The following is a 27446-nucleotide window of genomic DNA, read 5'->3' on the forward strand; positions in this document are numbered from 1 at the left end:
TGAACCATCACATTTATGGAGAAAAGTGCACAGATACTAAATGTTTATTTTCAAGTCAATGATTTCATGTACTGAATTCACCTTGGTAATTAACACCCAGAACATGAAACAGAATCAGCATCCCTTAAGAGAAGTAATTTTTTTCTTGAAGTCTTTTTACATTTTCAAGAGCCTCTTAGTATTATCAAGAGTGACCTATGTCTTCTCCCACCAGAACAAAAATATTGTTGGTAATTTTTGACATAATTTCTTGATAGTGGTACCATAAGTAAAACTTTATTTACCGCAGCCATAGTTTCTAGAAATCATACATATCCCGATATATCTGAGACTAAACACATTGGAGTTTTGTTTTAGAGAGGGAGAGGGGAAGGGAGAAACATTGATTTGTTGTTCCACTTATTTATGCATTCATTGGTTGATTCTTATATGTGCCCTGACCAAGGATCGAACCCACAACCTTGGCATCATAGGATGATGCTGTAACCAACTGAGCTACCCAGCCAGGGCAGCACAGTGGGTTTTTAAAGTATCCACACATTAGCCTACTTTTCAAGAATGATATAAATTCAAAGAGCAAATGCAAACGCTTATTCTGATACTTGTTCATGATAAATATTAAATGAGGTTTAGAGATTTAGTATAGCCCTGGCTGGTTTGGCTCAGCGGTTAAAGCTTCAGCCCGTGGACCAATGAGTTGCGGGTTTGATTCCGGTCAAGGGTACATACCTTGGTTGCCGTTTGTCCCCGGCCCTGGTTGGGTAGTGTGGGAGGCAACAAGTCAATGTGGCTCTATCACATCAATGTTTTTCTCTGTCTCTCTCCCTGCCTCCCACTCTATCTGGTGATAAGTAGAAAAATATCCTCAGGTGAGGAATTAAAAAAAAAGAGAGATAGAGATTTAGTATAAAACTTACTTTATTAGGGATTTGATATGTAAAACTAAAGGGAAATTAACCTTAGCTGCCTAGAGTTTGATTGGAATTAGCATTTAATGTAGCATTTATATGTTTTTATATTTTATGTGTATTTTTGTTTTTATTGAATAGGTGGTTCTCATATTAACAAAATAAGTTCAGGAATGTATGGGTTGGTAGATAACCATAGACCATATGCTATTATGGAAATTTTTTTGTGATGATATTTGGCCCCTGCTCTCAATATTAAAATCTGTTTTTAGATTTTTACATCTTAAAGGGAATTCTTAAGGTCATTATTGGATATTTAAGGTTCTTATTGTTTTCTGGGGATTTGATCTAATGGCTCTTAAAGTTTACTTTATAACTGATAAGGTAATTAAAAACAATTATGGTAGCTTTATTGTTAACCATTAACTAACTATATTTTTTCCATATAAAGTAAATAATTTTATTCTTTCCTTCTTATTACCACATTGAAAATAATGTTCTATATCTGCTATTGCTTCTTGTTTAATATCCTGAAATCCAGTTTTTATAAAGGCTACTAAGTGACTTATTTCTCAAATCTCATGGCAATAATGTATTTTGATTTTGTGATAATAATAAGTCTCTTTGAAATGCTCTTTTGGGATACTGTTTAATTATCTGGTTCTCCTGACCAATCTTTCTCTAAGGCCTCTGCCTTCCCACCCTCTAAGCCTTTGTTCCCTTCTAAATGTGACTGTTTTCTAAGGTTTCATTCTTAGCTTGCTGTTTTCTTAAAATTCTCATTTTCAGTGAAGTTGGCTCCTAGGACACACCTGTCACTTCTCTTTGGACAATTCCTGGCAGCTCTCTCTAGTTCAGACTCACTCCTGTAGTCTAGACCTCCTGGGTCTCCTCACTGTGCATCTATCATCTAGATCATTCAATCCAAACAAGGTGCAATTTCTGCAGGTTTCTTTTGCCCTTGTCTTATCTAGATCATTCATTCTTTTTCTTTATCATTGTTAGAACTGGGATCCTGAGTTTGCTTTTCTGAGTTGTTAACATAGCCTGCTAGCCTGTTTTCCCTGATTTCATTTACCGTCCTACATGCAGTGGTAAGCATAATCTTCCAACAGCACAGCACTCATAGTGTCAGTCTCCTGTTGGGTACCTTCAGCCATTCCTTATTACCAGCTGAATTAAAATGCCAACCTAATAACTTGGCATTCAGTATCCTTCCAGCATGACTTCTACCTGCTTTCAGTCTTAATTGCCAGTGTGTATGTAAACGGTAAAGATGTGTGAGTAGAGGCATTACCGATGGGTTTTGTTTATTTCAGTTTCCTTTCTGGTTCCAAGGGCACTATAAGGGTGAGCTGCTGGTGATCCATTATAAGCATAATAGTATTTATTACAGCAGTTTACAACAGTACAAAATGGCATTCAGATGGTGCTGATGAGGTACTAAGTAATGGGTGAGAGGGAGTTAGATGAAGTAGGGAGAGAGTGTCGGGTTCCTGGGACCTTAGGCTTTCTTTACAAGCCTGCTTAATACAATACAGTATTTATGTATTTATTTTATTATTGCTACTTTGGGTGGTAGGGAGAGACACTGTTATCATGTTATTTCCTTTATTTCCTATTATGCTTCAGGAACAGAAAACTTGCACTTGGGAGTAAGGAAAGGGAAGAAGGGTTTCTTGCTTCTGGCCTGTCGTGAAGGGGGTTCAGAAATGATCCATATCTAGGTTTAGTGTGTAGGTAAAAATTATAACATGGATATATTATATTTGCCTATTTTTGGCTAGTCATAAGGGTGGGTGGCTGACTGTTTTAAAGAGATATTGTAAAATGATCCTAATTTGCATAAAAGTTATCTGTCAAATGAAGAGGTGCCGTGGTGTCCTTTCTGTTGCCTAGGTTACATGATCTTGCTCCCTGGGCTGAACTCCCCCAGCCTCCACCCTTTGTGATGTTCTCGCAATCTAGAAATGCTGGTGGAATTTTTTATTCCTTTTCCTCCTGCATCTTTTTTTGTGACTGCTATTTTCTTAACTTGAATTCTTCCTTTCTCTTTTATTCTTCCCTCTCACTGGCTGAAATGCTACAGTTTTGTTTCACCAGTTCCATATAACTTTTCCTGATTTTCCTCCTCATAACTACCTTTCATCTCTTCTTCATTTTGATGAACTTCGTGCTTCGCCTTACCTCATGTGACACTTAACACATTCTGCCTTGTGTTGTGGTTGTCTCATCCTAAGAGATTGTGAACTTCTTTTTATTCAAAATATATTTTATTGATTTTAGAGAGAGAAAGGGAAAGGGAAAGAGAGAGAGAAACATCGGTGAGAGAGAGAAACATGGATCGGCTGCCTCCTGCACACCCCTGGGAACTGAGCTTGCAACCCAGGCATGTGCCCTGACTGGGAATGAAACCAGTGGCCCCTGGGTGCACAGGATGACACTTAACCGACCGAACCACACCGGCCAGGGCAAGATTGTGAACTTGAAGGCATGTACAATATGTTCAAAAAGTCCTGATTAAATATTTGTTAGACTGAGTTCAAGATTTTTTACTTTCTGCAGGACCTTCTTTGAATGTGTTAGATCAAATGCTATGTCTAGAAATTTTTTCTTGTTTCTCTCAAATTTTTTTGCTCTTCCGACTTCCTTTTTTGGTTTGAGGTATAGCAGTTCCTCATGTTTGTTATGCATCTAGGGAAAGCTGAACTCCATAAAAATTTATGAATGGAAATATACCTATTTTTATATAAGTGACAAATAATTTGCATGGAATTAGACAATTTTAGCACTAAAAGTAATATCTGATTCAGTGCTCCTTAGCCTCTTTTGGAGGGTAGGATCTTCAGATTCTTTTAAAAAAGGTATCGAAAGTCATGGCTTGTTTCTCTAGAAAAGTGCACATATACCCACACACACATATATATGTTCTTGCATAATTGGATTACTTTATTTTACAGATAGAGGATAAGTGGTGTTCCTGAGGTCACATGGTCCATCTATATTTGATAACTGGTATTTATTCAGTAGTATGTGATAAAGCAGAACTTGCTTCCAGAATACATGAAGAAAATTAAAGGAGTTTTACCTGAATTAGTGTGTAACATTTTAAAAGTGGAAAACTGCTCACTTAGATTATTGCATAAATCCCAAAATAGTTTTCTTTCTTCCTGCAAAACAAAGACATTACCTCATTGTGGTGGGTACCTAGAATTTACTTTGCTTACAATAGTTTCTTTCTTTCTTTCATTTTTTTTTTTATCCTCACCTGAGGACATTTTTCCATTTTTTGTTCAGATAGAGGGAGAGAGAGGAAGAGAAAGAGAGAGAAACATCGACGTGAAAGGGACACATCGATTGGCTGCCACCCGCACAACCCAACCAGGGCCGGGGACAAACTGCAACCGAGGTACATGCCCTTAACGGGAACCGAACCTGGGTCTCTCTGGACCGCAGGCCGACGCTCTAACCTCTGAGCCAAACTGGCCAGGGCTATAATAGTTTCTTTAAATGTGAAGATTAAAGGTGTAGGGGGAATAAGGTTAATGAGCTTCACATAAAAATTTTTACTCTATGTGGAGCCTCCCCAAATGGGAAAAATATTTTTGTCTTATAAAGAAATACATACTTTAGCCCTGGCCGGTTTGGCTCAGCGGTTAGAGCGTTGGTTTGCGGTCCAGAGAGACCCGGGTTCTGCTCCTGCTAGGGGCACATACTTTGGTTGCAGTTTGTCCCCGGCCCTGGTTGGGTCGTGTGGGTGGCAACCTCTCGATGTGTCCCTTTCACATCGATGTTTCTCTCTCTCTCTCCCCCCCTCCCACTCTATCTGAATAAAATATAAAAAAAAAAAATCAATAAGAAATACATACTTTAAAAAAAAAAGCCCTGGCCGGTTTGGTTCAGCAGTTGGAGTGTCGACCTGCAGACCAGAGAGCCCCGGGTTCAGTTCCCACTAAGGGCACATACCAAAAAAAAAAAAAAAAAATCAAAGTAAGAAAAGTTTAAACTTAGATCCCACCAATATGGTTAAGTAATATCATTATTAATCTTTTGAAGTATATTCTGGACATTTCTTTATTCATTTAAATGAATTTTTATTGTTCAGTTTTTTAAACAATAGATGAAACTATATGTGTTCTTTTATGTTTTTCTTTTTTGCCCTTTGTAGAAAATTTAAAATTATAGAAAAGTACAAAAAAAATTCATTTCCTACTATGTAGAATTAGCACTGTTAGTGTCTCAGCATATTTGCATCAATTTTCTTTAAAGAAAAATTACTTAGTGGAGGAAAAATTACAGTTTCATTATAAAGAATTGGAGCAGTGTACAAAATTACAAAGGTAAAGTAAAGAAATCACCTCACATTCCTCCATCCAGAAATAACCATCTGTAATGTTAGGAAAACCATTATTCAAGTGTGTGTGTGTACACACATAGAAGGATAACTAAATAGGTAGGTTAATAGAAATGCTTTTTATTTTTATTGATTCTAGCAAGAGTGAGAAACCTCAATGTGACAAAAACATTGTTCAGTTGCCTCCCACACACGCCCAAACCGTGGATCGAACCCGCAATCTGAGTATGTGCCCTGACTGAGAATTGAACCTGTCACCTTTTGGTGTATGGGACAACATGCCAACCAACTGAGCCACACTGGCCAGGGCTAGAAATGCTATTTGAAAGTGAGATTATACTATTGCTTTTTAATATTTTATTTATTGATTTTTCTGCACACGAAAGAGGGAGAAACATCGATTTGTTGGTCCACTTATTTATTCATTCATTGATTAATTCTTGTATGTGCCCTGACTGGGGATCAAACCCAAAACCTTGGTGTATCAGGATGACTCTCTAAGCAATGAAGCTACCCAGCTAGGGTACTATTGCATTTTTAAAAGGTATTTAATTTTACTTGAATTTACTGGGAGGAATTGTTAAACTTCAAGTAAATCTTTACTAAATGAGATATTTTATAAAAGATTGCTTTAAAGTTTAAAAAGATGAAAAATATTAAGAAGGTAAAATTGCCAGGCCAGTGAGTTCAGTGGATTAAGCATCGTCCCATGCACCAAGAGGTCACCAGTTCAATTCCCAGTCAGGGCACCTGCCCAGGTTTCTGGCTCAATCCCCAGTAGGGAGTGTTCAGGAGGAAGCTGATAGATGTTTCTCTCCTTCTCCCTTCCCCTCTCTTAAAAAAAACAAACAAACTGAAATTAATGTGTTTTTAGACCATATTTGATTGGAGATGTTATCTGTTAACTTATTCTGATGAGGACTTAAGTACTTTACTCATCTATATCCTTCCCTTCTAATTTTTGCTAGTTATTTTTATTTTTTGTTTTTATTTTTTTTTATCCTCACCTGAGGACATTTTTCCATTTTTTGTTCAGGTAGAGTGGGAGGGAGAGAGAGGAACAGAGAGAGAGAGAGAAACATCAATGTGAAAGGAACACATCAAGTGGCTGCCACCCGCACGACTGACCAGAGCTGGGGACAAACTGCAACTGAGGTACATGCCCTTAGCGGGAACCGAACCCGGGTCTCTCAGGACCGCAGGCCGACGCTCCAACCGCTGAACCAAACCGGCCAGGGCTAATTTTTGCTAGTTATTTTTACATTATTTAGATGTATTTGAGGTTCAGCAATTTTTTTTAACTGTGGGTTTTCCATTCCTATGTTATTCCCAATTACTTTTAGATTGGCTGGATTTTGTTAACTTTTTTTTAATAGAAGGGCTCTTGAGTGTTATTTTCTGTTGCTCTCTCATGTTTGAGAATGTCTGGTTTTTGCCTTTATATTTGAACTACATCTTGGCTGGGTTTTATGTTCTTGGGTCCCACTTTCTTTTTCTCAGAACTTGGTAGGCGTTGTCCAGTGTCTTCTGGCTTTGAATATTGCAGCGGAGGAGTCTGAGGCCAGCCTGATTTTTTTCCCCCTCCTTGTAAGTGCTTTGCTTTTTCTGTCTGATTGTCTGAAAATTTTGCTTTTTATCCTTAAAGTACAATAGTTTCAGGATTTTTTTGGTGTTGAGTGTTTTCTGAAATTGGAGTGGTTTTTAAAAAAAATAAACTTTATTGAGGTATAAAGTTTTGTATTGTATTTACATACAATAAACTATGCCCGTTTTAAGTATTATATAGTTAATGGGTTTTGACAGATGTACATACCTGTGTAACCACAACCACAAACAAGTTGAATTTTGTCTTTAAATATAATTTTTATCTATTTATTGGTTTCTCTACATCAGGGATACCAATTATTCTTATTTTGGATTGCCTACCTTCCCTGTTTCTTAGCTTTCTTTTTAGTTACTTCATCTTTTTCAGCTTCATTTAATGATTATCTCAAATCTTTTCTGTGTCTGGAATTTCATTTTTGGCTGTGTTAGCAAGGATTCTCAGAATATTTTTGACTTATGCAAAAGTGACGTCTTAGGCAGTGGTAGTTTGAGTTGAGCAATTTTAACTCTTTGTTCTGTTCCAGAATCCTCACCCTTTTTCCTCCTTTGAATGACAGTTTCTATTTATTGTTTTCAGTTATGATCCTTTTATTCTCTTTGTCTCTCAGACATATTTCAGCTTTGGGATCTTTGGGCGTAATTTGGGAAAAGAAATTCTATAAGAAAGCTTCATTTGGCCTTAAGTATATGTCATATACATATATATCGTAGGAGTTTTTTTGTTTTGTTTTGTTTTTATCCTCACCCGAGGATATTTTTCCATTTTTTGTACAGATAGAGTGGGAGGGAGAGAGAGGAAGGGAGAGAGAGAGAGAAACATCGACGTGAAGGGACACATCGAGTGGCTGCCACCTGCACGACCAACCAGGGCCGGGGACAAACTGCAACCGAGGTACATGCCCTTAGCGGGAACCGAACCCGGGTCTCTCCGGACCGCAGGCCGACGCTCTAACCGCCGAGCCAAACTGGCCAGGGTATCGTAGGAGTTTTAAACGGTCTTTCCTCAATATCCTTATTTCTTGGTAGGCTTTGGAACACCTTTCTGCCTCTGCCTCTGCGTCCATTCCACCCACCCATCCCCAACCCCTGATTAGTAACATCCAAGTATCTTACTATGTTCTGATATGGGTGGGATATCAGAATCTTTCTTAGGTAGGAAAATCAGGGAATGAAAGTAATAGGAGAATTACTACATCTTAATGAAAGAATTCACTTTCCCCTTTCCTTCCTGGAGGATGAGAATGTGCTTTAATATGTATGTATTGAATATTTCCAAACCTTTATAAAAAACGTAAAACTGGTATTTGTTTATGCTTGTGGAATATGGTGTTAAAGTGTGTGGATAAAATGTAAAGGTGAAACAAATATGAGTTTTGTCAAAAGAGCAGTTTCAGGACTTTTTAATTGATTATAGTAAACATCATGGTGAAGAAACTTAAATTTTGCTGAAGAAAAGCAAATTAGGTACTTTTAGAAAATGGGTTGATTGAAAAATAGACTTGATTATAGATCAGTATGTTCAGAAAGGATATTTCTAATGTAAAATTTTAGGGTAATATGAATTTTTAAAGTAAAAGAATCTTAATTTATTATTTGTATAATGCATTTCTAATTTATCTATTCATTCAGCTTTATTTAGCACCTTGTATGTTCTAGGAGCTGGGGATATGTCTTGTATAAAAAAAGTTCTTATTCTCATAGAATTATCGATTTACACTATTACAGTGTATTAATAAGTAAATGTATAAACATAATTTGAACTACTCCTTTGAATCATCTGGAAGATACAAGCTACCTAAATCTAAGACCTACTAAAAAAGTAATTTTTAACACTTATGTTTTTCACCAGATTCTTCAACTCTGAAAGAAATGGGTCTTTTTTTAATTATTATTTTATATTTATATCAAAACTGCTCTACAGGTGGTTTTGAAAATCTGCCTTTCTAGCACATTTTTACTTTGATATTAATTTCAGAGAATAGCAACATTGCTCAACTTGGTTTTATTTTATTTTTTGATTGATTTGAGAGAGAGAGAGAGAGGGAGAGAGGAGGGGGAAGGGAGAGAAACATCAATTTGTTGTTCCACTTATTTATGCATTTATTTATTGCTTCTTGTATGTACTCTGACTGGGGACCAAACCTGCAACCTGGACATATCCAACGGAGCTACTTGGCCAGGGTAACAGCTTGGCTTTGTATATTTATTTTTTCCTTCATTGATTTTTTAGAGATATAGGAACAGAGAGGGAGAGAGAGATAGAAAAATCGATGAGAGAGAACATCAGTTGGCCATCTCTTGCATGCCCCCCACTGGGGAGTGGTCCCACAACCTGGGCATGTGCCCTGACTGGGAATCAAACCAGCGACCTCTTGGTGCATGGGTCGATGCTTAACCACTGAGCCACACCAACCTGGCCACAGCTTGGTTTTAAATTATCCTGTCTATGTGGGCAAGCCACTTGACCTCTGGGTTTTAGTTTTCTCATTTGTGAAGTGAGATGGTTGGCCTAGTTCCGTGATTTTTTTTTTTTTTATCCTCACCCAAGGATATTTTTCCATTTTTTTGTACAGATAGAGTAGGAGGGAGAGAGAGGAAGAGAGAGAGAGAGAGAAACATCGACATGAAGGGACACATCGAGTGGCTGCCACCCGCACGACCAACCAGGGCCGGGAACAAACTGCAACCGAGGTACGTGCCCTTAGCGGGAACTGAACCCGGGTCTCTCCGGACCGCAGGCTGACGCTCTAACTGCTGAGCCAAACCGGCCAGGGCTAGTTCCGTTATTTTAACACTGCTCATCTGTGCCTCTCCTTTTCTCTTGTAATAGTTCAGCTTTTGTCTGTATTATATATTGTGAACATATGGATCTTTGTAACATTTTATTTGAAAACAAGCTTTGTACTTTATTTGAAAACAGGTTTTGTTAAGGTTTCCTTGGCTGCTGAAAAGAAAACAACTTGAGGTTGCTCAAGGAGAAAAAGTGAATTTTCTACAGAAATATAGGCTCATCTGTGGAAATAAAATGCAGCCAGGCATTTAAAATGTTTTCCTTTTTAATTTTTTTCTTTATTAATTTTAGAGAGAGAGGAAGGAAGAGTGAGAGTGCGAGATAGAAACATCGATGAGAGAGAACATCGATTGGCTGCCTCCTGCATGCCCCCACTGGGGATCGGGCCCACAACCTGAGCATGTGCCCTGACCGGGAATCGAACCAGCAACCTCTTGGTGCATGGGGTCGATGCTCAACAACTGAGCCACACCAGTAAAATGTTTTCCTTTTTATAATATATATATGTACTTGCTGTTCTAATATATAATGTACATATAAAATAAAGTTTTAAAGAATATTATGAAAAATATAAATAGAAATGCTCATAATTACTTTTCATGCCCCAATGGGTGGATTTGTGTACTCCCTGGAATGATGATTCCTAGTTTTCAGAGATCTTTTTTTTTTTATCCTCACCCGAGGACATTTTTCCATTTTTTGTTCAGGTAGAGTGGGAGGGAGAGAGAGGAACAGAGAGAGAGAGAAACATCGATGTGAAAGGAACACATCGAGTGGCTGCCACCCACACGGCTGACCAGAGCCGGGGACAAACTGCAACCGAGGTACATGCCCTTAGCGGGAACCGAACCCGGGTCTCTCAGGGCCGCAGGTCGACGCTTTAACCGCTGAGCCAAACCGGCCAGGGCGAGAGATCATTGAAATAGATCTACCCAAACCCCTTGCTTGGAAGTTCTTTGACTTCTTTAGTTTAAGTGATTTCTACCTTCATCCCACTTCAGCCACCGATTCAGAAGTTTATGTCCTGGCCTTTGTCATTACCATCATTTCTGATGAGTTTTAAACATCTGCCTGGTGATTACTTCCTGTTTTGCCAACTGACTCTACTGTTCCTAAGTCATCAATTTTGAAAACGCATCGAGACTTGTCCTTTATCAGCCTTTACCTGTCTCCTCTTGCCCATACTGTAATCATGTCCTTGCAGAAATTCTTAACTCTTTTATCCAGTTCTCTGCGTAACTTGGCAGGAGAAGTCTGGCCACATTAATCTTTTTTATTTAATTTACACCCAGGCCTGGGAAGTGTCAGGAACCCAGAAATATTCTCGTCAACTCTCATGGCTGATTCATTTTTTTCTCTCTTTAGACTAGCTATCTCTCCTTCATTTACATTAGTCATTTTTCTATGGTTCACAAGTTTATTTTCTTCTTTGCAAGAGACTAGCCTAATCAAATTAAGCATCTCTTGGATCTCTTCCAAATTCACAGGAGAATCAGATTGGCCCAGCTTGGGGGGAGATGTTTATCTTTGGTGCTACAAACTGTGGCCCGAGCAAGGTACCATACTACAAGCATTGCTGCTGGGACCCACCTTTCAGAATGTGGGGGTAGTGGAAGTGTGTGTGGTGTTACTTGTTTAGAGATGTAGTCATGAGTTGGGCAGACATCGAAGAAGTAAAAACCACTTAGCTAATCAGTCTTTGTCAGAAAGAGGTCCTTAATCAGTTGTCCTTGGATAGAAAGTGTTGGAAATTTGTGTGTGTGTGTGTCTTATAATGGAGAAGAGGTCCACGGTTTTAAAATATTCTCAAAGGGAGCTATGACCTACATAGAGGAGTCTGCTATAGGGTTTAGTTTAGCAATAGTAATCTGTGATTCCATGCATCTAGAAACTTTAACAGTGGAAGGTGAGGAAAAATAGTTTTGCTATTATATTTTGGATAATTAAAGAGGTGAAGAAAATACTACTTTTAATGGAAAGAAATTGGATTTCAGAACTTGACTTTGACAAATGGATGTTATAAATTGGTATTTTCCCTTTATGTATATTTTAGATCAACAGAGAAGAATATTTTTGCCACCTCCACCTGGAATTAGAAAATGTGTCATATCCACTAATATTTCTGCAACATCTTTGACAATAGATGGAATCAGGTACAATTTAAAAATTTAAAGCCAAGAAAGACACTTCAGTAATCGTAAAACATTGAATTTGCTTCTTTTTGCTCTCCACTAATTCTCTTCTCACCTGCTTAACTTGTAATGACCTGTCATCTTTGTAATTATCGATTGCAGTGAATAGGAATTGGAGTAAGAAGTACGCATAATGTTTCTGTTCACATTTTTGAACTACTCGTACATGGCAACTTGTAGCTTTCTCTTCCCAAATTTAAGAGTATGCATACTATTTCATGGGTTTCACTAAATAGGAAGCCAAATCTGTTTTTTTGTACTTCTATTACCAGCATATACCCACAATGATCTGTTCCTTTCTCACTTGGCAGCTCTACTTGGTAGAGTATGCTTTGTATGCCCAACTGTTTATCTGAAGATACTGTTTCTCACTTTACACCTTTTCGTGATATGAACTATGGTGCAAGTCTCTTATTTTAATGTAATCGATGCCATGAAATTTTTGGGTAGATATAGTGGAGAAACACTTGGAAAGTAAGTCTAGACTGATAGCTAATGTGAATGAAGTACTTTATAAAGTTCTTTTAGACTGTTGAACCACATCCCTTTCGGATATTATCTTTTTTTGTTTATTTGTTTTTAAATATGTTTTTATTGATCTTTTAGAGAGGAAGGGAGAGAGAGAGAGAAACATCGGTGTGAGAGAGGGACATTGATTGGCTGCGGTCTGCATACCCCTGACTGGGGATCAAGCCTGCAACCAAAGCATGTGCCCTGACCGGAATTGAACCTGAACCTCTCAGTCCATGGGATGATGCTCCCTCCACTGAGCCACACTGGCTGGGCTGGATATTATCTTTTTCCTATTTTTTTTATGTCCTTAGCTAAGTCTGTCTGCCACAGGAAGGCTGGACCTGAATCCCCCAAATCCTACATATTTATTCTGGGTAAAGTGATCATCCAGATCTGAGAGGAAGTTTAACTTCTGCTTTTCTCTTTCCTTTAAAAACAATGGTTGCACTAGGGCTTAGGGGAGCAGCCCTCCTGAATAAATTAACCTCTGCAATTTCCTGTTTCTAGCGAAGGCAAAGTTTTTAAATAGTGTGTTTCAGAATGTTCCCTTAGTATAGACTCACTGCTATTTCTAATGTAGTTTTTTACCTAACTTGTTCTCCATTTAATTTACTTACAATGGTATTGTTAAAGGCTAGCTGGAATTAGATTCTGAACCTGTTATAATAGTCTAGAGCTGACTTTCAAGTTTTTTGTTTTTTTTTTTAAATATTTATTTTATTTTATTTTTTTGGTACATGCCCCGAGTGGGAACTGAACCTGGGACTTTCTGGTCCACAGGCCGATGCTTCAACCGCTGAGCCAAACCAGCCAGGGCTCAAGTTTGTTTTTTTTAGAGAAGAAATTCATATAAAATTAACATTTTAAAGTGAACAATAGGTAGTGTTTAGCATTTACAGTGTTGTGCAACCACCAAGTCTGTCTCATGTTAAAACATTTTTATCACCCCAAAATTAAACTCTGTACCTTTAAGCAGTAACCCAGAATATGGTATATATTCCATTATATATATATATATATACCATAATTTGTGCATCTGTTTATCCTTAATGGGCCATGGACATTTAGGTTGTTTCTACCTTTTGGGTCTTGCAAATAGTGCCACTATGGCCCTGGCTGGTTTGGCGTGATTAGAGCGTCAGACTGCGGACCAATGAGTCGCAGGTTTGATTCTGGTCAAGGGCCCATACCTCAGTTACGGTTTGGTTATGGTTCGTCCCTGGCCCTGGTTGGGGTCATGTGGGAAGCAGCCAATCGATGTTTCTCTCTCTCTCTCTCTCTCTCTCTCTCTCTCTCTCTCTCTCTCTCTCCCTCCCTCCCTCCCACTCTATCTGAAGATAAATAGAAAAATATCCTCGGGTGAGGATTAAAAAACAAAACAAAAAAGAAAGAAATAGTGCCACTATGAATGTACCTCTACAGGTATTTGTTGAATACTGTTTTCAGTTCTTTGGGGTACATATTTAGGGAGGAATTTCTGGGTCATGTGGTAATTCTGTGTGTGAACGTTTTGAGGAACCTTCAAACCGTTTTCCACAATGGCTGACCATTTTACGTTTCCAGCAACAGTGTATGAGGCCTGCAATTTCTTGACTTTCAAGTTTTACAGTTAACATCAAAGTCATTGTATAGTAGTTAGTTTGGTGGAAAAGGAGGATCTAGAGTGGTTGAAAATTAACAAGTCTTTCCTTATTTTCTAGAAACTTAACTTGTTTCCATTCTCCTTAGATATGTGGTAGATGGTGGCTTTGTGAAGCAGTTAAATCACAATCCCAGATTAGGGTTGGACATCCTGGAGGTGGTTCCAATTTCAAAGTAAGTATCTCTCTCATACCTTTTTGTTTCAAGAACAGTTGATTAGATCATTTGTTGTTGGTTCAGGGGTGGGAAGTGAGTTGCTTAGGAAACCCACAGAACATTATGGGGACTTTTGTTTTGTTTTTTTTCTTCTAAAGGAGTGAGGCGTTACAGCGAAGTGGCCGAGCTGGTAGGACTTCCTCAGGAAAATGTTTTCGAATCTATAGTAAAGATTTTTGGAACCAATGTATGCCCGACCATGTGATCCCAGAGATTAAGAGAACTAGTTTGACTTCTGTAGTTCTGACCTTAAAGTGCCTTGCGATACACGATGTTATAAGGTATGTAGACAGCTTTTAAAAAAAGGAAAATGTGTCAGGGTGGAGCCAGGTTATTTTTCAGAAATTCTTTTGATGTATTTGGCTCAGACATCCCTACATCTCAGGGTTCAACTAAACCAATATAAAAAGCATCTTTATGTTGCTTTATTTGAATTCGATCCCTTTCTCATATTTTAACCTTGGTTTAATGGTGTGCCTCATGCTGATATTAGTTGGGTCATTTAGTGACCACGATTTATCTGTTATGAAAGGTATAAAATGACCCTAATTCCAGATAAAATATTTTTTGTTTTCTTTTTGTTCTTTTGGTAATATCTTTTGTATGGCCAGCTTTGTACCACGCACTGTGAGAGAAGGGTCATACTCTAGTAGTTTTTTGCTTTCGCTAAACTTAAGTTGTCTTGGAAAAACAAGATTCAGATACATGAAACACGAATAGAACTATTAAATTAATCTAATGTTAAACTATATAATTGTTATAGGACAATATTATTGTAGAGGCTTGAAATTTCATATTGCATATACATGGTAGAGGAAGTAATGAAGGCAGGTACTGTCTTACTCTTAGTTTTGGTCTTGTCTGGGAATGTAAAAATGTTAGGAACTTGGTAGAAGGTGGCCATGCATTCTTTAGATTCGTAATAAGAGGGGAAGTAATTACTAGATGCATCCAAATATATATTGTATACTCTTGGAAAGTCAATTGAAAAAATCTTTGGATAGTTACCATAAGACTAGAGATTTTCTAAATATGAATATAGATCCTAGAATGAGGAAAGCATGTAATATGTGAAATTCTAATTGTAATCATAAATGATATCTGTGAAGAACCATTTAAAGAAACCTAAATGGCTGGTGCACGGGACGATGCCCAGCCAACTGAGCCTCACTGGGCTCCTAATAAGCATTTTTAATGAAAATATTAAAGAGTTTGAAATCTTGATTATCAGATTTCTGAAAAATGTCTTGATATCTAACTGGTAGATGATTAAAACCAAGATTTAGAATGATCTCAACAGGTCAGAACCTTGGACAAAAGTCACAAGATTAAAGTCTAAAAGGCTACATCTTAAATGCTGTGTTTTGGTTGCACATTAAAAAAATTCACGTGGAAAATATCTGAAATTATCAGATTACCAATTTTAAAAAATTCCACTGACATAGACTTTGGTTATATTAATAGGCAGCAATAAGGAGTGCTTGGAAAATATAGTAATTGGGAGAAAACTAATTGTAGTTTTTACAGCTCTGAAACGGGTCTTATATAGAAGAGGAAGCTGCTTAGTTTGGTATTTCCCTAGGGCAAGGGTCCCGAACTATGATCTGGGCTCACTGACCGTTTTTCTAAATAAAATTTTATTGGAACATAGCCATACCCATTCATGCATGGCTACTTTCGCTACAAAGCAGGGTTGAGTAATTGTGACAGAAAATATATGGCCTGCAAAACCAAAATATTTACTATGTGCCCTTTTACAAAAAGTGTTGCGGACTCAGACCAGTCTGTGAGATTTTTATTTATTGTTAAATAGAGCTGTTAATCTTGGAATGGACTTTTATGTAAGGTCTTAGACCTTTTGTCCTTTGTTGAACCTTTTTCAAGGTTCTGAAAAATTGAAATAGATGATTTATTATCTCAAGATTTATGGTGTAAAAAATAATCCAGTGCAGAAAATATTCAATAACTATATTCCTATTTAAAAGTATACACACACACACACACACACACACACACACATTCATGCTTGGTTATATGCTACTGTTACCCTTGGTAAATATTATTAATTGTCCTATGATCATTAATGATATTGTGATAATGTAAGAGAGTGTCCTTATTTTCCATGGGGCATTTCGGGGGTGAATTAGCATTGTATTTGCAACTTGCCTTCAGAGTTCAGGAGAAATTAAATACATACAGAAATAGAAAGCAAATATGCAATTAATTGAATATACTTGCCTTTTTATCAAAAGCCATTTTGAAATACTATTAAACATTTTGTAATTTTTGCCACTTCCAATGAATTTTTCTCCATTGTTTTATAAAATTGTAATAAAAAGTGTGGCTTAAAGAACAGAGTAGAGTTGACCCGGGCTGTGAAAATGGGGAAGGGTTAAGATGAGCAAAGAGGAACGGCGAGAGTAGTGTTCCAGTTGAGATCAAAGAGGTGCTTCTTGAATTAATAGAAGGGTATGATTCAGAAAAAAAGTATTTCCTCCTTTGCTGATGCTGATTATGATCATAGAATGCCTGAAAAAAGAAGAGAGTTTGAAAAATAAGAGAGCTAAACCTTGTAAAGAAAGTTTCAAGTCTAAAATCTTACTGTGTTCAAGAAAGGGAATCTCATTTTATATCTCATGTAAACACAGGTTTCCCTATTTGGATCCACCTAATGAGAGACTTATTTTGGAAGCCCTTAAACAACTTTATCAGTGTGATGCTATTGACAGGTAAACAAACAAATAAAACCCCTCCCCCAAAACCCAACCACAATGATGTTAATCTCTTTTTAAAATAGGGTTCTTAATACTTTCCTTTATAAGTAGAAAATTATTTGTTTGAATTGAATGGATTGTTTTACCTGAAATTAGAAATTGTGCTCAATCTTTCTTTATCACAATTCTGAATTTACAAATTATACCATAAACTAATTTTGTTTAATATTGATACTATTTAACAAGTAATTTTTGAGTACTATTTCAGTGCCAGGCATTATGCTGAGTATGTCAAAATGATAAGAGAGCCATAGTCCTTGTTCTCATGATGGTGTGATGGGGAAAGATTTGGTAATTATTGTTTTCTCATTAGTTCAAGAGAACTGTTTCTGTAGCATCTGTGTCTTTTATTGTGCTACTTTATTCTGCATCATCGTTTAGTTTTTTGGATGTATTGGCTCTTGATAGCAAGGAATTTATTATCTTCTTTTTTTTAAGGATATTTATTTTTTTAAGGATATTAATTTGTTTAAAATAAGTTTTATTGCGCTGGTCAGTTTGGCTAGTAGTTAGAGCATTGGCCTATGGACCAATGACTCATGGATTTGATTCCGGTTAGGGGCACATACTCCATTGTGGTTCGTTCCAGGCCCTGGTTGGGTCGTGTGGGAGGCAGCCAGTTGATGTTTCTCTCACTCTCCCTCTTTCACCCTCTTTCTCCTTCCCTCCTCCTCCCTCCTCTTCTATCTGAAGATAAATAGAAAAATATCCTCAGATGAAGATTAAAAAAATAAAATATGTTTTTGATTTTTTTAAGAGAGAGATAGAAATATCCTTGTAAGAGAGAGACATGGATCGGCTGCCTTCTGTACACCCCCTACATGCCCACAACCCTGGGCATGTGCCCTGACTGGGAATCGAACCAGGACCGCTCAGTCCATGGGATGACACTCAGTTCACTGAGCCACACTGGCTAGGTGGAATTTATTATCTTTATGGTTCTCTTACCAATGACCACAGTGTTACCATCTTTCTTACATTGAATTGAATTTCTGGGGGTCATTGGAGGTAATCTAAATTATGTCTGAGTTACTCTGAATGATGAACATTTTATTTGTGCTCTCCCAAGGTAGAAAGACTAAAGAACTTTTTCTTTCTATTAAGGAGTGGCCATGTGACCAGAATGGGTTTGTCTATGGTGGAATTTCCTCTCCCTCCACATCTGACATGTGCAGTAATAAAGGCTGCTTCTCTGGACTGTGAAGATCTACTACTTCCAATAGCAGCAATGTTGTCTGTAGAAAATGTCTTCATTAGACCTGGTAAGAAATTTTTAGAAGAGGTTTACTTTTTAATTAATAGACTATAATCTTGGCTGAGTAGCTCAATTGGTTAGACTCTAACCAGTGGTTCTCAACCTTCCTGATGCTGCGACCCTTTAATATAGTTCCTCATATTGTGGTGACCCCCAACCATAAAATTATTTTTGTTGCTACTTCATAACTGTAATTTTGCTACTGTTACGTCTTAGGTGACCCCTGTGAAAGAGTCATTCGACCCCCAAAGGGGTCATGACCCACAGGTTGAGAACTACTGGGTTAGAGCATTGTCCTGCTATGCCAAGGTTTTGGATTTGATCCCCAGTCAGGGCATATATGAGAATCAACCAAAAGCCTTGGTCGGTATGGCTCAGTTGGTTAGTTGTTGTCCTATGCACCAAAAGGTTGCTGGTTCGATTCCTGTTCAGGGCACATGCCCGGATTGTGGATTCCATCCCCGATAGGGGACGTGCAGGAGGCAGCCAATTGATGTTTCACTCTCACATTGGTGTTTCTCCCTCTCCCTTCTTCTTTCTCTAAAAATCAGTAAAAAAATCTTAAAAAAATAATCAACCATGAATGCATAAGTAAAACAACAAATTGATGTTTCTCAAACTCTCCCCCCTCTCCTCCCTTCCTCTCTATCTAAAAATTAGTAAAAAATAATTAATAGGTTTTATTTTTTAGAAGTTTTTGGTTTATACAAAAATTGAAGGAAAAGTACAGATACACACAGTTCCCCTTATTATTAACATCTTTCATTACTGTGGTGCATTTGTTACAATTGATGAGCCAATATTGATACATTACTATTATTATTATTGTCATTATTTTGTTAATTCTCACCTGTGGACATTTTTTCATTGAGTTTTTTAGATAGGGTGGAAGGGAGGGAGAGAGAAACATTAATGTGAGAAAGACACATCAATTGGTTGCCTCCTGCATGACCCTGAACAGGGCTGGGGATTGAACCTGCAACCCAGGTATGAGCCGTTGACTGAGAATTGAACCTGAGACCTTTTGGTCCTTGGGCCAGTGCTCTAATAACTGAGCCAAACTGGCCAGGGTGATACATGATTATTACTTAAAGGGATCACTGTTTGTGTTGTATGTTCTGTGGGTTTTGACAAATATGTAGTGGCACCTATCCACCATCACAGTATTACACAGCAGAGTTTCACTGCCCTAAACATTTCCTGTGATCCACCTATTCATCCCTACGTCTCTTCCCCCAAGCCCCTAACAACCACAGATCTTTTTACTATCTCCATAGCTTTGCCTTTTCCAAAATGCCATATTGTTGGAATTGTGTAATAGGTAGCCTTTTCAGATTGGCTTCTTTAACCTAGCAATGTATATTTAAGGATTATCCATATCTTTTGTGGCATGATAGCTCATTTCTTCCTTCCTTCCTTCCTTCCTTCCTTCCTTCCTCCCTCCCTCCCTCCCTCCCTCCCTCCCTCCCTTCCTTCCTTCCTTTCTTTTTTATTCCTCACCCAAGGATATTTTTCTAGTTATCATCAGATAGAGTGAGAGGGAAGGAGAGAGAGAGAGAGAGAAAAACATCAATGTGATAGAGCCATATCGACTGGTTGCCTCTCGCACAACCCGACCAGGGCCGGGGACGAACTGCAACCGCGGTATGTGCTCTTGACTGGAATCGAACCTGCAGTTCATTGGCCCGCAGGCCAATGCTCTAACCACTGAGCAAAACTGACCAGGGCCCTCATTTCTTTTTATTGCTGAATAATATTTCATATGGAATTTGTTTATCTATTCACCTTTTTTTTTTTTATCCTCACCCGAGGACATTTTTCCATTTTTTATTCAGATAGTAGGAGGGAGAGAGAGGAAGAGAAAGAGATAAACATCAATGTGTAACAAACACATTGAGTGGCTACCACCCGTACAACCCAAACAGGGCTGGGGACTAACCACAACCGAGGTGCGTGCCCTTAGCGGGAACCAAATCCGGGTCTCTCCGGACCACAGGCCAACTCTCTAACCGCTGAGCCAAACTGGCCAGGGCTCTATTCACCTATTGAAGAGCATCAGCATCTTGGTTGATTTCAAGTTTTGGTAATTATGAATAAACCTGCTATAAATATCTATATGCAGGTGTTTGTGTACACATAGGTTTTCAACTCATTGCTGAATAGTATAAAAATATGTTTAGCCCTGGCTGGTTTGGCTCAGTGGTTAGAGCGTTAGCCTGCAGTCCAGAGAGACCCGGGTTTGGTTCCTGCTAAGGGCATGTACCTCGGTTGCAGTTTGTCCCTGGCCCTGATTGGGTCGTGCGGGTGGCAGCCACTTGATGTGTCCCTTTTACATCAGTGTTTCTCTCCCTCTCTCCCTCCCACTCTATCTGAACAAAAAATGGAAAAATGACCTCAGGTGAGGATTAAAATATATATATATATATATATGTTTAGATTTGTAAGAAACAGGCAAACTATCTTCCAGACCTTCTAAAGGTCTGCATCATTTTGCATTCCTTCCAGCAATGAATCTGAGAATTCCTGATGTTCCACAGCCTCACCAGCATTTGGTGTTACTTGTGTTTTGGATTTTGATCATCCTAGTAAGTGTGTAGCGGTATCCTATTGTTGTTTTAATTTGTTGTTCCCTGATTTCTGATGTCAACCATCTTTTCATATGCTTATTTGCCATTTGTAATCTTGGTGTCTGTTGAGATCTTTTTATTTTGGGCTTTTATTGTTGTGGGCTTTAAAATTTTTTTTATTTATTGATTTTAGAGAGAGAGAGATCGATTTGTTGTTCCCTTTACTTATGCATTCGTTGGTTGATTCTTATAATATGCCCTGACCAGGGATCAAACCTGCAACCTGGGGCTGACACTCTAACCAACTGAGCTATCCCTCCTGGATGCCTCTTATTGTTGAGTTTTAGGAGTTCTTTGTATAATTTGGATAACTGTCCTTAATCGGGTATTTTTTGGCAAATATTTCTCCCAGTCTGTGGCTTGTCTTCTTATTTCCTTGACACTGTCTTTTGCAGAGCAGAAGTTTTTAATTTTAATGATGTTCAGGTTATGAATTATTTCTTACATGGGCCATGCCTTTGGTGTTTTATCTGCAAAGTCATCACCATACCCAAGGTCATCTAGATTTTCTCCTATGTTATCTTCTTGGAGTTGGATGTCCATTTGTCCCACCCCATTTGTTCAAAAGACTATCCTTTCTCTGTTGAAATGCTTCTGTTCTTTGTTAAAGATCATTTTACTATATTTGTGTGGATCTATTTCCACGCCCTGTATTCTTTCATTGGTCTTCTACTGTCAATACCACACTGTCTTGATTATTGTTGTGTTTTTTTTTATTATTATTGATTTTTAGAGAGAGAGGAAGGAAGAGTGAGAAAGAGACAGAAACATTGGTGAGAGAGAATATCGATTGGCTGCCTCCAGCACGGCCCCCACTGGGGATCTGGCCCACAACCTGGGTGTATGCCCTGACTGGGAATCTAACCGGAGACCTCTTGTTGCATGGGTCCACGCTCAACCACTGAGCCACACTGGTTGGGCCCCGAGGATATTTTTGTATTTGTCTTCAGATAGAGTGAAGTGAGGCGGGGAGAGACATCAGTGTGAGAGAGACACATCACTAGTTGCCTCCTGCACAACCCCAACCAGGGCCGGGGACTGAACCACAACCGAGAGAATGTACTCTTAACCGGAATCGAACCCGCAACTCTTTGGTCTGTGGGCTGATGCTCTAACCGCTGAGTGCAAATCTGGCCAGGGCATTGAGCATGTTTTGATTACCATAAACCTAGCCCTGTGGAACATGAAACTGAGGACAAATGGTTTTACATTCTGTTATCCTTTAACTTACTTGTTTGATCTAGGGAATATAATATTCCTGGCTGAGAGTTAATTTTCTTTCACTGGTAACGGAAGATGGTATGGTGAAACTTTGCCTTGTTATAGTACATTAGTGATATATTAACTTTTTTTTTCCCCAAGAATCAAAAGAAATGGTAGTTCAGCCTTTGTACCCTTAGAGAATTGTTTTGAAGTTTTCATGTCTTTAAACATCTGCTGCTTTCTTTTCTTAGTGTGTCAGTATGGGACACAGCTTAGTTTGTCACGTGTCAGCTTTGCTCTCCTAGAGGGGTGGGTCACCATTTTTTATTTGTAAAACCAGGGAGTTGGATTAAGGTGGTCAAATTCTAATAGTCTTGTAAAGCCGGAAAAAGGAAATGTTTTTCCTTGTTGGAATATTTAAATAGGTGAAACCAGTTTGGTGTTAACCTACTTTTCTTGGGTAACGTTTTGTAATACAATTTTAAACTTACAGAACTGTTGAAAGAATATGACAGGCCCAGGTCAAGTGGCTCAGTTGTTTAGAGTGTCATCCTGATGTGCCAAAGTTTCGGGTTCGATCTCCGGTCAGGGCACATACAAGAATCAACCAATGGCCTAGCCGGTGTGGCTCAGTTGTTGAGCATTGACCCATATACCAAGAGGTTGCTGGTTTGATTCCCAGTCAAGGCACATGCCCAGGTTGTGGGCCCAATCCCCAGTGGGGAGCATGCAGGAGGCGGCCAGTCGATGTTCTGTCTCATCGAAGTTTCTCTCTCATCGATGTTTCTCTCTCTCTTCCTTTCTCTTCCTCTCTCTCTAAAACTCAATAAAGAAAAAAAAATTATAAAAAGAATCAACCAATGAATGCATAAATAAGTGGAATAGCAAATCAATGTTTTTTTCTACCTCTAAAAAGCAATAATTAGCCCTGGCCGGTTTGGCTGAGTGGTTAGAGTGTCGGCCTGTGGTCCTGAGAGACCCGGGTTCGGTTCCCGCTAAGGGCATGTACCTAGGTTTCAATTTGTCCCTGGCTCTGGTCAGTCGTGCGGGTGGCAGCCACTCGATGTGTCCCTTTCACATCGATGTTTCTCTCTCTCTCTCTGTTCCTCTCTCTCCCTCCCTCTCTACCTGAAAAAAATAAAAATAAAAAGCAATAATTATAATTGAACTCCTTTATATCTTTTATTTAGTTTCAGCAGTTTTTTATTTTATTTTATTTTATTTTTTTTTATCCTCACCCGAGGATATTTTTTCATTTTTTGTACAGATAGAGTGGGAGGGAGAGAGAGGAAGGGAGAGAGAGAGAGAAACATCGACGTGAAGGGACACATCGAGTGGCTGCCACCCGCACGACCAACCAGGGCCGGGGACAAACTGCAACCGAAGTACGTGCCCTTAGCGGGAACCGAACCCGGGTCTCTCCGGACCGCAGGCCGACGCTCTAACCGCTGAGCCAAACTGGCCAGGGCGGTTTCAGCAGTTTTTAACACTTTGCTGCATTTGTTTAACTATTCTCTCTATATATATACGTCTGTATTTATAAATATATATTTTCTTCTGAATTATTTGAGAGTAAATTGGAAATACTGTGCTCCTTTACTATAAAATATTTACATGCATATTTACTAAGAACAAGGGTCATCTCTTATTTTACCAAAGAGATCAAAATTAGGAAATTTAACTTAGATACAATACTATTCTCTGGTCCAGAGTCCATATATAACTTGACCATTGTCCCTAGAGTATGCAAAGTAGTTTCACAACTGCAAAGCTATACACCATTGTGAAAGGCAACCCTATATAACTAGAGTTCAATATTTAGTTACAGGCTTTTTGCGGGGATGGAAGGGACCTGATTTTCACTGACTGCCCTGCCTGGATCCTCCCCATAGGACAGAAGGTTGGGGTGGGAGGTGGTGGGAACTTCTGGTACCAGCCCTGACCAGTATATATCTTCCTAAGTACAAAGGCTGGCAAGATGGGATCTGTGGATATATACTGGCTGCCAAAAAAATTAAAAAATTCTAAAATACCTAAACAGCTCTAGAAAATGGAGTTGTGGGAGCTACCACTCAGCCACTGAACTCACTGGAATATCTTCTACAATACAGAGCTGTCAGGAAATGGCGGACTGCACTGTCATTAGCTGCACCCTGTTCACTAGCTGTGCAGCCTTGATCCCCCGCACAGAGGAAAAGTACAGAGTAGAGACGGGGTGGGAGCAACACTAACACTTGAAGGCTGCCAAGCCCTCTGAATTAATTCTTCACACGGAGTTGTGGGGTAATGACTGTATTACCTGTTTGAATGCGACGCTTCCTACTCTTACTGAATTCCATAGATTACGTTTATTTCCAGAGACTTTGACCATTCCGACTAATTTAATAGATGTTCTCTGGGAGGGAGGTTCTGCCTATCTCTTCACACCACCATTCCCAATATATTGTATAGTTAAAAATTCAAACTCTACAAAAGAAATTAAATGAAAAGTAAGTCATCTTCTCCTAAATATGCCCCCAGCTCTGATTTCTAGAGGCAACAATTACTACCAGTTTCTTATTAAAATTTAAAGAAATAGTCTTTTTTTTTTATCCTCACCCGAGGACATTTTTCCTTTTTTTTTTTTTTGTTCAGGTAGAGTGGGAGGAAGAGAGAGAGAGAGAAACATCGATGTGAAAGGGACACATCGAGTGGCTGCCACCCGCACGACCAACCAGGGCCGGGGACAAACTGCAACCGAGGTACATGCCCTTAGCGGGAACCAAACCCGGGTCTCTCTGAACTGCAGGCCAACACTCTAACCGCTGAGCCAAACCGACCAGGGCTAAAGAAATACTCTTGTTGTTAATCTTCACCCAAGGATATTTTTCCATAGTTTTTTTTTTTTTTTTATAGATAGAGTGGAAGGGAGGGAGGGACAGAGAGAGAGAAACATCCATGTGAGAGAGACACATCATTTGGTTGCCTCCCACACATCCCGGGGATTGAACCTGCAACCCAGGTAGGTACCCTTGACCAGAAATGGAATCTGAAACTCCTCAGTTGTCGGGCCGACACTCTAACCACTGAGCAAAACTGGCTAGGGCAGCATCTTCAGTTTTGGAGCGTGTGGCTTCCCAACTCTTGTTTACATTCAAAGTGTGTATTGGCTTTCCAGCTGCTTCTAAGTGTATTTATAGTCTTCATAGGTTAAGCAATCCTTTTTGACTTGGTTCTTAGTCATTGTAGATTTAGTTAATTATATACTTATTGGTAAAACTAGCTAGTATTCTCAGATCTAACATTGAATGAATAAAGATTTTAAATGTCAAAATGATACTGTCAACATTTTTAGTAAACGTTTTTTGTGGTTTTTTTTTTGCTGTAGTAAACTGTATACAATATGTTATATATATATTACTTTAGAAGTCAGACAATGGAGAGAGGACTGTTAAATAATTTTTAGGTGGTAAACAGCTTTGCCTTAAAATGGAACAAATTTAATATAACATTGGGTTGGTTTTAAAGTTTTTATTTTAATTACTTTAACTGTGCTATTTTTAGAAATAAGAGGTACTTTGCCCTGGCTGGTTTGGCTCGGCCATTAGAATGTCAACTCAAAGACCAGAGGGTCTCAAGATTCGATTCCTGGTCAAGGACACATACCTGGGTTGCAGGTTCAATCCCCAGCCCCAGTTGGGGTTGTTTGGGAGGCAACCAAACAATCACATCAGTGTTTCTCTCTCCCTCCTTCTCTTCCACTCTATCTAAAAGTCAATGGAAAAATATTCTCAGGTAAGGATTAACGAAGGAAGGAAGGAAGGAAGGAAGGAAGGAAGGAAGGAAGGAAGGAAGGAAGGAAGGAAGGAGAGAGAAGGAAGGGAGGGAGGGAAGGAAGAAAGGAAAGAGAGAGAGAGAGAGAGAGAGAAGGAAGGTAGGGAAGAGAAAGGAGGGAAGGTAGGGAAGAGAAAGGAGGGAGGGAGGGAGGGAGGGAGGGAGGGAGGGAGGGAGGGAGGGAGAAACTTTATTTGCATGTGACACTATAGTCTTATTCCCGCAGTTCAGTTCTGAGGTCCATTGTTGAAACCGTTTCTGTGTCATTGTTTTGTTTATTTATTGCCATAAAGAAAAATTTTGAATTATCTTCCCAGTTTAGCTGTAAAGCCTTATTTTTCTGCTTTAGCTTTTTATTTATAGTTTTTGCCTCAGTCGCATCTACCTATTTGCATGAGGTAAAACTGATAATAGAATTTCACCTGAGGAAGGATAAGAAATGAATAATCTACTGGTTAAGTAATTAAAGATGGATAGTCAAACTATTGTTTAGTCAGAGAATAAACTTGCTGAGACTGCGAACTGTGTGTGATACGGACTTCAACTTGACCAGATTCTTTCCCCTGTTGTCTCTAGCTGCTTCCTTCAGTTGCTACCTAGATAACAGGTGGAAGCTACTTAATGCCTGGGATGGAAGACTATATATTCTGGAGCTTTTTCTCTTTTTTTGAAAAAAATCCTCACCCAAGGATATTTTTCCATTGATTTTTCAGATAGAGTGGGAGAGAGGGAGAGAGAAACACTGATGTGAGAGAGACACATTGATTGGTTGCCTCCCAAAAGGCCCTGAGGGAATTGAACCAGCAACCCAGGTACATGCCTTTGACTAGAAATCAAACCCAAGACCTTTCATCTCTTTGGTCCTCAGGCCTACGCTCTTAACTGTGGTGCCAAACCGGCCAGGACCTGAGCGTTTTCTTTAATCAGATTGTTTTCCTCCTAATACCAGGAACTGCTGTTTGGAGATTCACAATGCAGCTGTTTCCTGGAACCAGGAATGTGGTGCCTCTGGTAAATCTAGGGGTGACGGGTATACTGAAGCAATAGGAATTGTGGTATGATGTGGTACAGTGAAGGGAGGAGCCCTCAGAAATTTTGGAAAATGGGACTCTGAAAGAAAATTAGCCTGGGTTAAGTGTTACGTGGAGAACTTGGGCTATCAGAAAACACATCAGTCAGTAACAGATAAATCTCAAAAACAAAATCTTGAGACTTGGCTGGTGTGGCTCAGCAGTTAGAGTGCTGGCCTGAGGACCAAAGGGTCATGGGTTCAATTCCTGGTCAAGGGTACGTATCTGGGTTACAGGTTCGGTCCCAGTCCTGGTCAGGGTGTGTGCGGGTGTGTATCTCTCTCACGTTGATGTTTCTCTTTCTCCCCCTCTTTCCAGTCTTCCATTCTCTCTAAAAATCAGTGGAAAAAAATATCCTCGGGTGAGGGTTAACAACAACAACAACAAAATAATTGAGCTAAAGAAACAAGACACACAAAATATATTTATACATTTAAAAACAGGCAGCTCTGGCCGGTTTGGCTCAGCGGTTAGAGCGTCGGCC

The 27446-nt window shown here is 38.9% G+C and overlaps 1 protein-coding gene across 3 annotated transcripts in view; it reads left to right on the plus strand.

Moving 5' to 3' along the window:
- Positions 1–27446, plus strand: part of DHX40 (DEAH-box helicase 40) — a 49900-nt gene that overhangs the window by 5886 nt on the left and 16568 nt on the right. Inside the window, exons 8-13 of one of the 3 annotated variants that reach the window (XM_036268287.1) lie at positions 11146–11214; positions 11712–11811; positions 14092–14178; positions 14319–14501; positions 16869–16949; positions 18099–18256. In XM_036268287.1, the coding sequence (XP_036124180.1) occupies positions 11146–11214; positions 11712–11811; positions 14092–14178; positions 14319–14501; positions 16869–16949; positions 18099–18256 (678 nt within the window). The remainder of the gene's footprint in view (positions 1–11145; positions 11215–11711; positions 11812–14091; positions 14179–14318; positions 14502–16868; positions 16950–18098; positions 18257–27446) is intronic. The other 2 variants (XM_036268288.1, XM_036268289.1) reach the window with 2 other exon arrangements.

Source organism: Molossus molossus, unplaced genomic scaffold (genome assembly GCF_014108415.1).
Source record: "Molossus molossus isolate mMolMol1 unplaced genomic scaffold, mMolMol1.p scaffold_m16_p_19, whole genome shotgun sequence".
Lineage (NCBI taxonomy): Eukaryota > Metazoa > Chordata > Mammalia > Chiroptera > Molossidae > Molossus > Molossus molossus.